Here is a 12,730-nt window from a genome sequence, read left to right as displayed (position 1 = left end):
ACTTTCTGAACAACAATCTTAGGCTTAAAGTTCTGGGTGAAGAAAAATACACCTCACAATATGTATTCATATATGAAAATCTATTCAAAGAACAGGTTTCATATCTTAGCGATCAATAAGAATGAAGCATGAGGATGAGTATGGACTCCCCATACCCATTTGCAATGGAATGTCCACTATAATATACTCTGTCCTGGGGAACTCCAGCAGTTTCTGTGGGCTACTTGAGTCCTCAATGGAATTTACTGCTGGCTCCAAATCTCTTCTTACTAGAGAGTTTCTATTACTTTTAAATAAAGTGGGATGGATTTCTGCATTTGCCAAATCATACTGATTGTCTTTATTCACCTTCATTGTAATATTTTTCCAAGGAGATGAAGTGACAACATTACATGATTGCTGAATTACACCATCACAATGTTGCTTATACATCTGTTTATTGGACAATCCTGTATTTTTCCATGAATCGTTACAAACCTCAGCTTTCTCAGACTTAATCTGACTAGAACCCGAGATAACTGAGCTGACATAGTAAAAAGATGGTTCACTTGAAATATCACCTACTTCAGATTCCTCCTCTAATCCAGGTAATGTTGCCGGAGAAGACGACAAATGTTGGACACACTGCAAAGGCTTGAGCAGAGGTGGTGGTGTAGGTGAGGTACAAGGTAATAAGGTTAAAAGACGGGAAGTGCCAGATAACGGATTATTACAGCTGTTCTCAGGCTTCCCATAATTCCAGAGAGGGACTTGTTCTTCTCTTTCCTGCACACTGGATACACTTACAAGGCTAAGATCCTCATACCGTCATAATTCGGGGAACCTATTAAAAAAGAAGGAGAGTGCATAAGCAATTATTTTCAAATGTCTATGCATGAAAATGTGGGGAAATATTAATTTCATTGCAGCATCAATATTTTGTACAAATAGAAACCAAATTAAAGACTTTGTGACTTGAGTGTCTAACTGTATGTCCATTACTTATCTTCTCATTTAAAATTAAATAGTTTCAGCATTCAACTTCAGTACAAGAATATAAGAATTTTTTAAGCTTCTGCAATTATTCACATAAAAGTAGAAAGTCAAAAGAAACTCGCTGAAAGTATAATACTATACAACATAATATATAAAAACTGAGTAAACTACTAAAATATCTATCTTAATATTGACAGAATATTAGTTAACAAGGAAATACAGTGAGTTGAACAAGGTATATAAAGTGACAATTTTTAGGATGACTCTCCTAAATGCTTATCAATCCTTATTCCTAACATTTTGTTTCTAAACTCTTTATCATCTTTCATATGTAAAATCAAAATGGGAGCAAGAACAAGCTATTAAATGGTAGGGTACAAGATATTGTGAAGTCTTTGGTTAGCAAAGCCCTATTTGTTATAACAGCTTTTGAACTATTTTAGTAATTCTTAACATGCAGAGTAAAACTTGATATTTTCCAGACTTTTAGTAGATGATAGAGATAATGAGACAAAAGTTGACATTCAAGGAGTATCAATGAGATAATGGATGCACATAGTAGTAAATTGGGTTCATGATTCAACTAAAACATTGATTTTTTCGTAAATTGAGAATGAACAGCAATTTACATAATGTACTGCTCATCTGTTTTTAGCTATAACAAAAGACCTTATTAAGCTCTGATCCAATCTATTTTGAGCTTAGGGAAAATGGAAGGTCAACTACATCAAGACAATAACTTTATCAAATAAAAATATGAGGAAGTGCCATTCATGGCTATAAACAGAATTTTAATAATAAAAACAATTTTTGAAATAAAATAAATTATCTTAAAACTTAATTTCGATTTATGTGCCACTTTTTTTTAAGAAAGAGGTGTAGATGAAACAAAAGTGAGTAACCAGCTTTCACTCCAACCCGGTGCCATTTTGATTCTTCATTCTTTATGAAGTATAAACAATTGAACAGAAAAATCAAAGCCACTTTGAGACAGACCATATTATTAGCATACAGATCCACCACTGATAGTCTGGCACATTTGGTCCTGGACCTAAAATTACATGTCATTTACATGTAACTGGAAGGTAGTAAAGCATGTGTTAGGGTTAGAATAGCAAATGAAGAGAGTGATTGGTTTCCAGTGAGAGTGGAGCTGAGACAGGGATGTGTGATGTTGCCGTGGTTGTTTAACTTGTATGTTGATGGAGTGGTGAGAGAGGTGAATGCTCGAGTGCTTGGACGAGGATTAAAACTGGTAGACGAGAATGACCATGAATGGGAGGTAAATCAGTTGTTGTTTGTGGATGATACTGTACTGGTTGCAGACAGAAGAGAAGCTTGACCGACTAGTGACAGAATTTGGAAGGGTGTGTGAGAGAAGGAAGTTGAGAGTTAATGTGGGTAAGAGTAAGGTTATGAGATGTACGAGAAGGGAAAGTGGTGCAAGGTTGAATGTCATGTTGAATGGAGAGTTACTTGAGGAGGTGGATCAGTTTAAGTACTTGGGGTCTGTTGTTTCAGCAAATGGTGGAGTGGAAGCAGATGTACGTCAGTGAGTGAATGAAGGTTGCAAAGTGTTGGGGGCAGTTAAGGGAGTAGTAAAAAATAGAGGGTTGGGCATGAATGTAAAGAGAGTTCTATATGAGAAAGTGATTGTACCAACTGTGATGTATGGATCGGAGTTGTGGGGAATGAAAGTGACGGAGAGACAGAAATTGAATGTGTTTGAGATGAAGTGTCTAAGGAGTATGGCTGGTGTATCTCGAGTAGATAGGGTTAGGAACGAAGTGGTGAGGGTGAGAACGGGTGTAAGAAATGAGTTAGCAGCTAGAGTGGATATGAATGTGTTGAGGTGGTTTGGCCATGTTGAGAGAATGGAAAATGGCTGTCTGCTAAAGAAGGTGATGAATGCAAGAGTTGATGGGAGAAGTACAAGAGGAAGGCCAAGGTTTGGGTGGATGGATGGAGTGAAGAAAGCTCTGGGTGATAGGAGGATAGATGTGAGAGACGCAAGAGAATGTGCTAGAAATAGGAATGAATGGCGAGCGATTGTGACGCAGTTCCGGTAGGCCCTGCTGCTGCCTCCGATGCCTTAGATGACTGAGGAGGTAGCAGCAGTAGGGGATTCAGCATTATGAAGCTTCATCGGTGGATAATGGGGGATGGTGGGCTGTGGCACCCTAGCAGTACCAACTGAACTTGGTTGAGTCCCTTGTCAGGCTGGGAGGAATGTAGAGAGTAGAGGTCCCCTTTTTGTTTTGTTTCATTTGTTGATGTCGGCAACCCCCCAAAATTAGGGGAAGTGCCTTGGTATATGTATGTATGTTGAAGGTTTCAAGGCCGCTTATGAATGGCAAAGGCAAGGGAGCAAGGGACAGTGACAATGCCCTGAGATTGACCATATACAGCTGTACTGTACATATGATCAGCTCCCAAGCCCTCTCTCCACCCAAACTAGGACCAGTCCAGGCAATGGCTGATGATGACTAAACACGTACATCTATAGTCTCCCCAAATCCTTAGTTCACAAGGACGGTGAAGTTGCAGGCTAACGAGTTTGAGCGGGACTCGAGCCCCAGTCTGGCGATCACCAGGCAAACACGTAACCAATAGGCCATCACAACCCTAAATGGACTTTTAATAATAATTTTTTTTATTTCTATACTCACATGATGTTCATATTGTTTCTTCTCCAGAATGCTGGTTTATCGATATTTACCCATTAAAATTACTGTATAAAAATTTCCCATTATCTCTCTTAAAACACATGCCACTAGTAAAGTACTGAGACACCAGCAGTTAAGGGCAAGAAGTAGCCTCACTAGACATTGGGGAGGAAGGTGGGCATGTATATGAGCATCAGATGAGTATAGAAATAAAAAAGAAATTATCATCAAAATTCTCTTTATTTCTATGAAACTTCCTTGATGTGCATATTGTTGACTCACACACTGATGGATGTGGGATAACACTGAACTGAAGAGATATTTAACTAAAGGGCAGTATAAAATTCTTAAAATTCTAGACTCAACTGGTTTAAATTACTGGTAACAAACCATCATTGAAATATGGTACAGTACTCTAGATTGTTTTTTTTTTTTTCCCCCAAGACATTTAAAAAATTTCAGAAATAAGAAAATTATAAATTGACTGAACTCCAAAAAGTTAACCACATCACCCGCATCCACTATAGGATCTAGAGCCCAACGATCTTGATAAGAAAATTTAAGATCATCATCAATGAACACTAACATGGTACTCCATTGAGCTTCCTCTGTTTAATTCTTTCAAAAGAAATATTTCTGAAAAATTAAGAGATGTACAGTATGTTTGCTCCTAAAATTCTGAACCTTAACCTTCATGGCCTTTAAAGATTTGGATCCTATTTACTTTGAGTGTTTCTCTGACCAAACTTTTAAGTAGAAATGACATGACTTTTTGGACAAAGAGGGATTTGGAATCCTAACCCCCTAACAAATCAATGTCCATAGCTATCCAAAAATTGCTCTAGGAAAAATCATTTTAGCTGTGAAAGGCAAAAGATTTTCTAACAGTTCAGAAGTTGAACCTTTAAATACTGTAAAACATCCAAATGCCATAAATTTGACCCGATTACTTTAGGCCTTTCAATAATAAAATCCTTAAATACTTCCGTTATGATACTGGTTTTGGATAGAACTACCGTAATTCCAAATATTTGAGTAAAGAATTAAGCATTGACCTAAATCCTTTAAAGGCTGGGATCAAAAATTCTTTTCATAAAAGGACAAGGCAAAAGAATTTTATTCATATTATCTTAGCTACTTCCCTTCATTCAAACATTCTTAGATTGGACCCATTAAAAAACTTACTAGTGTCTTATAATATAAAATACTGGCAGGCTGTTTTTTCAAGAACATATTAACGTGCTGAGGATCCGTCAGGGCACTTTGGCATCACCTGTTCTTGTAACCATAAGTTCTGTATATAAAATTTATTCAGCTGTATAATGTAATTTTCAGTTTCCTTCTATCTTTCTTCCTCAGTTAGTTATGATATGAAATGTCACCATAAGTAGCTTGACACATTATGTCATTGCACCTTGGTCAAAAGTCAGAGCGATTTTGTTACAGCCAGGATCACTCAAGGGTTAAGGAAAAACTAGGGAAGAACTGCAAAGACTCTAGGTTCTAATAATGTAATGTAAAGTCTATATGATTGGATAGAGCATGGATGGGTTTGGATGAATCACCATAGCAATGATTACCTGACCCGACTGGTTTGTACGGCAGCCTTCTTAGGCAGTCTCACAACAGAAGACCCAGATCCATGGACCAAACACGATCGCTTATTCAGCTAATGGATCAAGGCGTTATTTGCATTTTCAAGGTACTTTAAATATAAAACTCCAGCAATATATCGTCCAGTCTATGGATGTGACTGATAACTTCTTGCTGAAGGAGTATTGGTGTGGGTACACCATCGGAATGTCTCTCCAAAATATACAGGTCATAAATGGGATAAAGAAACTCAACACTTGCTGGAAAAAATTGTTGCATGAAGTGGTCAACAACTATAAAGGATTCTCTCCTGATAAAATCCACCACTTGACAGTAGATAAGGTAGCGAGGCTGGCAAAATTTCCCCTTGGAGATGGCTTTACAAATATGACTACCAACGATGCAAATAACCTGATCAATGCCCACTCAGATGCGTTAATGGATGAAGAACTGCCATAGATGACAGACTACCAACGATGCAAATAACCTGATCAATGCCCACTCAGATGCATTAATGGATGAAGAACTGCCATAGATGACAGACTACCAACGATGCAAATAACCTGATCAATGCCTACTCAAATGCGTTAATGGATGAAGAACTGCTATAGATGACAAAGTCCAGAAATGAGGATGAAGAAGAGGAGCATGAAGATCCAAGGGAAGAAGAGGAAGTCAGCCTAACACTAGAATGCATCTCAACTAAGGCAAAAAGACATCAATAGAACCTAAGACAATGGCTGAAGATTAGGACCTGCAGGTAAATTGTGCGTTGCAGTTCAAAAATGCAATCGAAAGAGCCATGGAACTTTATAAGAACACCATTTTCCATTAGAAAAGGCAGCATCAGCAATTGTCGATTCCTGTTCCTCACCCGCAAAAATAGAAGATGCAGGCATTATAGACTCCACCAACAGAAATAAAAGTTACTTCACTGGACAACGACGGGGAAGATATTGCACCACTTCACAAAGCAGCTGGCGAAGTGGTGCTTTCAGCTGAACAGCAATACTCTTCTTTACTTATCATCTACATTTCTGTACTGCACAGATAGTCATAATTATTAATCAAGTTTACATATCCTCACTGGTGAGTGTTCCGATTTTAATTTTTTCGTTTATATATGCGTAAGGATGTCTATACAGTAAAAGTAAGTTTTAGCTTAAATGGGTTTATAACAGTGCTGGGAGATTTTATAAAAGCATAAATTCATAAGATAGAAAAAAATATAAAAATTCTTAAAAATTAAAAAAAATATGCTGTGGAATTTTGTATCTATTTTGTATTTTTTCAGCTACCATATTGGAGGGACCTGAAACACATCCCCCACAATAGCAGAGGGATTATGTATTGGTAAGAAAGAAAACAGGAAATTTTTAAGTGGTAACGTCCACATACCAAGCTTCCGGAGACAACAGCTATATGAACATCAGGCGCGAGTATCGAAATAAAAAATCTTCTGTCTACATTTTTTCCCACTTCTATGTGGGGTCGATGTTTATCGAAATAAAAAATATTATTGTCAAAATGGTATTTTCATTAGTAAAATAAATTTTTGAATATACTTACCCGATGATCATGTAGCTGTCAACTCTGTTGCCCGACAGAAATCTACGGTCGGGATACGCCAGCGATCGCTATACAGGTGGGGGTGTACACAACAGCGCCATCTGTGAGTAGGTACTCAAGTACTTCTTGTCAACAAGAACTCAATTTTCTCCTCGGTCCACTGGTTCTCTATGGGGAGGAAGGGCGGGTCCTTCAATTCATGATCATCGGGTAAGTATATTCAAAAATTTATTTTACTAATGAAAATAACATTTTTCAATATTAATCTTACCCGATGATCATGTAGCTGATTCACACCCAGGGTGGTGGGTGGAGACCAGCATACATGTTAACAAAGAAGCTAAGTATCCCGTATCTTATTTTAGTCGTTATTCAAAATAACAAACATAAAATAAATAAGTACCTGGTAAGGAAGTCGACTTGAACCATTACTCTGCCTTTTTAAGTACGTCTTCCTTACTGAGCCTAGCGATCCTCTTAGGATGCTGAGCGACTCCTAGGTGCTGAAGTATTAAGGGCTGCAACCCATACTAAAGGACCTCATCACAACCTCTAATCTAGGCGCTTCTCAAGAAAGAATTTGACCACCCGCCAAATCAACCAGGATGCGGAAGGCTTCTTAGCCTTCCGGACAACCCAGAAATATTTCAAGAGAAAGATTAAAAAGGTTCTGGAATTAGGGAATTGTAGTGGTGGAGCCCCCACCACTACTGCACTCGTTGCTACGAATGGTCCCAGAGTGTACCAGTTCTCGTAAAGAGACTGGACATTCTTAAGATAAAAGACGCGAACACTGATTAGCTTTTCCAAAAGGTTGCGTCGAAAATATTTTGCAGAGATCTATTTTATTAAAAGGTCACGGAAGTTGTGATAGCTCTAACTTCGTGTGTCCTTACCTTCAGCCAAGCTTGGTCTTCCTCATTCAGAAGGGAATGAGCTTCTCGTATTAACAGTCTGAAAATAATAGGATAAAGAATTCTCTGACATAGGCAAAGATGAATTCTTAACTGAACACCATAAAGCTTCAGACGGGCCTCATAAAGGTTTTTAAAATAGAACTTAAGAGCTCTACAGGACATAATACTCTTTCTAGTTCATTTCCAACCATATCGATAAGTTTGGAATAACGAACGATATTGGTCAAGGCCGAGAAGGCAGCTCGTGTTTGGCTAGAAAACCAAGATGTAGAACATGTAGCCGTTTCGGATGAAATACAATGTTCTTGCTGAAGGCATGAATCTCACTGACTCTTTTAGCTGGTAAAGCATATCAGGAAAAGTGTCTTAAAGGTGAGATCTTTCAGGGAGGCTGATTGAAGTGGTTCGAACCTGTCTAACATAAGGAATCTTAGAACCACGTCTAAATTCCAACCAGGTGTAACCAAACGACGCTCCTTCGTGGTCTCAAAAGACTTAAGGAGGTCCTGTAGATCTTTATTGTTAAAAAGATCTAAGCCTCTGTGACGGAAGACTGATGCCAACATGCTTCTGTAACCCTTGAAAGTGGGAGCTGAAAGAGATCGCTCTTTTCTCAGATATAAGAGGAAGTCAGCTATTTGAGTTACAGAGGTACTGGTCGAGGATACGGATACTGACTTGCACCAGTTTAGGAAGATTCCCCACTTCGATTGGTAGACTCTAAGGGTGGATGTTCTCCTTGCTCTAACAATCGCTCTGGTTGCCTCCTTCGAAAAACCTCTAGTTCTCGAGAGTCTTTCGATACTCTGAAGGCAGTGAGACGAAGAGCGTGGAGGCCTTGGAGTACCTTCTTACGCGTGGCAGACGTAGCAGGTCCACCCTTAGGGGAAGAGTTCTGGGAACGTCTACTAGCCATCGAAGTACCTCGGTAAGTTATTCTCTCGCGGGCCAGAGGGAAGCAACTAGTGTCAACTTTGTCCCAACGTGAGAGGCGAACTTCTGCAGTACCTTGTTGACAAACTAGAACGGAGGGAATGCATATAGATCTAGATGAGACTAATCTAGTAGAAAGGCATCTAAAAGAACCACTGCTGGGTCTGTTGAGAGCCTCTTGGACATCGAGGTTGCGAAGAGATCTATGGTTGGATGGCCCCAGGTGACCCAAAGTCTCTTGCATACATCTCTGTGGAGGGTCCAATATGTTGGAATTATTGTCCCTTCCTACTGAGACAAACTGCTAAGACATTCAAGTTGCCTTGGAAGAAATTTGTTACTAGTGAAAAGTCTAGACCTGTTGAACAGGAGAGGAGGTCACTAGCGAACTCGCACCATGTCAGAGAGTAGGTCCCTCCTTGCTAGGAGATGAACATCAAAGCAGGGAGTTGTCCGTGTTGACCTCCATTACTTGAAGGAGAGACCTGAAGCTTTTCCAGGTCAGACTTACTGCCAGAAGCTTCTTGCAGTTAAAATGCATTGTCCTTTGACGCGAGTTCCATAATCCCGAGCATTCCCTACCACCTAAGGTCGCACCCCAGCCTACGTCCGATGCGTCTGAGAAGAGAACGTGGTTGGGAGTCTGAACAGTCAGGGGAAGACCCTATAAAAGGTTGATAAAGTCCTTTCCTCAGGTTAGACCAGACTTATCTTCCGGAAACCGGGATCGAGACCGCTTCTAGCGTCTTGTCCTTTTCCAGTGAAGAGTTAGATGAAACCGAAGAGGACGGAGGTGTAGTCTTCCAAGTGACACCAAATGCACCACGGATGACAGTGTCCTAACCAGACTCATCCACAGCCTGACAGGGCCGTATTCCTTCTTCAGCATCTTCTGGATGGATAGCAGGGCTGGGGATTGACCTTCTTGTTCAGCCATGTCCTCATCAGAGGGTTCCTCATCCGAAACTGATGAGGAAACGGCAACGGAGTGGGCAACGTCTGACTCGCTGAATCCGGTCGCACTGGTGGATGCGTGACGGAGCCGGACACAAGATCATGGTACTGCTGCACAGTCTGTGAACTGTCAACCATGGGGAAGCGAGGAAGTACAGCGATAACCCGAAACTGTCTAGACTGTCTGGGTAGTACAGACAACCCCTTATCGGGTTGCTGAGGTTGCCGCACTGCGTCACAACAAGTCACCTCTGCTGGTTGTTGAACGTCTTCCCAGTGACACACTGAACGTCCACAACCACCTCCGAGAGTAGCATAACATCAACGTGCGACTGGCAACCCACACTGGGTCGCACCGGTGGAGGAACCATCTCAACTGGCGGACGTGAGTAGGATACCTCAGCGTCAACAGGGCGTACAACCAACCGGTAGGAAGGTCGTTGGCAAGAAGGGTCTTCTCCGTAAAAAATCCTCTATCAAGGACTAAGCTTGGACTGCATGTCTTGCAACAAAGCCCAAGGTCTATGGGAGCAGGTGTGGCAACAGACGGGGTTAGCGACTGAAGCGGAACCATTTACCCTCCCTGGAAGCATGTTATGCTTAAATAAAAGTCCATAGGAGGCTAAGCAGCTTAAGGCTCCTCTCCAAATGACAGAGTCCTCAAGGGAATATCAGAAGGAGGGAGAACAGCACTTTCTCATCTACAGGAACCATATCCTAGAAAAGCTAGGTTCTCTCAGTGAGGGTTTCACTGGTGCAAAAGCAGCAGACCAGAAGGCAACGTTATGAAACCGCTTGACAGTCTGTGAACTGTCAAAAACTGAACTGTCAACCACAACAGGAGCTTGAGGACATACAGCACTGGTGTATAAGTAGCAGACCAGAAGGCAACGTCATGTAACTGTATGACAGTCTGTGAGTTGGCAACAACCAAAGTTGTGTGGGGAAGCCTCAACTCCTGACTGACTAGTTTGCTGCTGGCGAGTGGCGGTAACCACAGTGTGTTGCGGAGGCTGACACACAGTGTCAAAACACGGCAGCTTGTGGTAGCTCACGCACGGCAACGGAGTGCTCTGTGTGTGGGAGTCATCATACATCTGGCAGGGTTGACTGTGCATGGGTGGAGGAGCTCTCACAACAAGAGTGTGAGAGCAGGAAGCCATGCCGGGCGCACAACCGTGGGAGGTGTAGGCCCACGGGTGCATCGTCAACCTTCTCCGCAGTCGGAGTGTGGGAGCTGGCAACAACAAAAGCAGAGTGCTGGTGTGTGGGAGGGGCTGCGGTGGGTTGAGGAGCATGCGGTATGGTATGCAGAGCATGCTGTAAGGTATGCGGCTCATGCTGCATGGTATGCGGAGCATGCTGTATGCAGAGCATGCTGCATGGGTTGCGGAGAATGCCGCATAGTGCTGGAACCCGGCAGCTCTACAGAACCTTCCCACTGCTGATGCGGTAGCTCACGCATGTTAGCAGATGGTGCAGCAAGAACATGCGTCTGGCAGGGTGGACTGCGCATCGGTGGTGGAGCTCTCACAGGTGGAGGGTGGGAGCAGGCAGCCGCAGTATCTGCTGAGCGCACAACCTCTGCGGGTTGTAGGTTAACAGGTGCATTGTCAACCTTCCAGCGCGATACTCCTGCATGAAGGAGCAAGCTGAGACTGTATAGTCTGCAGCATGGACCACTAGGGTCTATGAAAGACAACAACAAACGGAGCTACTGTCCGTTGTGACTGAGGGTCTAAAACAGCTGGTGCGGCAACAGACGGAGTTACTGCCTGTTGCGGTACCACCTTGCCTCTCTTGGGAGGTGTGCAGTTGTCGTACTGCAGCGAGTCCGAACTGACCCAGTGGCTACACCTAGGCCGTTGGACTTGCGCGGAAGGGACCGACTTGCACTTAAAAGCTGCAAGATTTGGTCCATGGTTTCTGCGAGAAACCTCTTCCGCAGACGAGGAATAAATGGGCTCTCTCGTCTTTGTGTGGGTGGGGTGATCACGTCGGCAACGTGTGTAGATACACCCGAAACCACGGAGGGAAACGTCTGTTCGTCGATCAAGGCCTGTGGAACCCATAAGTCCTTCGACATTACTTCTCCCCTGGGCTTGGGAGCTTGTAAGAGGTATCGGACTAGGTGAACAACTGGCACGAACAGACGAACCCTCGAACGCAACACTGTAACACTTTGCGCATATCACTTTATCACTTTTGATTTTCTGTTTGCACTTATTTCACTGAACTCGAAACTTTAAGTGGTTTGTACCTGAAACACGCAATCCTATCCTTCATTAAAAGGTAGTAATTGCGAAAACAGTATTACAATGTAACAGAAAAACATAATGAAAGATAAAGAATTCAGTGGCTGGAAAAGAGACTAAACACTAGATCAAATAAACTACGTTTAAAATCTCTCACCGCATAAAGCCTGGGAACAAGAATAAAACTCTAGAAACGTTTTACCTTCTTCCCCTATAGCGACTAGGGAGAAGAGCAAAAAAACGAGAACAACGTTACCCGCTTGAACGAAACGTTTATCCTCCTCTCTCTCCCTCCATATCTATCTCTCTCTCTCTCTCTCTTGACTTAGAACCTGAGAGATGAGCCCAATTATATATATCGTTAAAACATATTATTTGTTAAAGGAAAAAAACTGAAAGGTTTCCCAAATAAAAAGTTCCTTTATTAGAATTAAAACCATTTAAGCTAAGAAAGAATGAACAAAACGCTAGAATCGGTTTACTCTTACTGCAACGTGAAACCGTGAAATACTCTCTCTCTATCGTAACGATAGAGCGCAAGTTGAACGTTCTGAACGTCAACAACTGCGGAGACTAAACGAAACGTTAGTTCAACTTTGAAAACAGTACGAGACTATCAAAGAAATTCTTTCAAAAACATTAAAATTAAAATAGCATAAATTCTTAACAGGAAAAACGATATGACGCGCTCAATGTTAATTAACTTCGGTTCTAAGTAAAGACCGCCTACTATTAGGAAAGGTCGCATATAAACAAACATAAAAATTAATTTTTATAAGATTATAATAAATGGAAAGTTAATCGAAGAGGCCTATAAATGGCGGAGAGATATAAAATAATCTATAACTTTGTTAAGCAAAATTACCAA

At 41.5% G+C, this 12,730-nt stretch overlaps 1 protein-coding gene across 1 annotated transcript in view; it reads right to left on the bottom strand.

Annotated features, from left to right (window-relative positions):
* Positions 1–418: 418 nt before the first annotated feature.
* The window catches only part of LOC137645866 (ankyrin repeat domain-containing protein 13C), a 185,527-nt gene continuing 173,215 nt past the window's right edge, over positions 419–12,730 (bottom strand). The window contains exon 11 of the mRNA XM_068378862.1: positions 419–823. Coding sequence (XP_068234963.1) covers positions 808–823 — 16 coding nt within the window. The 3' untranslated portion in view covers positions 419–807. The remainder of the gene's footprint in view (positions 824–12,730) is intronic.

The sequence above is a fragment of the Palaemon carinicauda genome, chromosome 8 (assembly GCF_036898095.1).
Source record: "Palaemon carinicauda isolate YSFRI2023 chromosome 8, ASM3689809v2, whole genome shotgun sequence".
Lineage (NCBI taxonomy): Eukaryota > Metazoa > Arthropoda > Malacostraca > Decapoda > Palaemonidae > Palaemon > Palaemon carinicauda.
The sequence above is the reverse complement of the archived record's forward strand: the minus strand, read 5'-3'. Positions and strand labels throughout refer to the sequence as shown.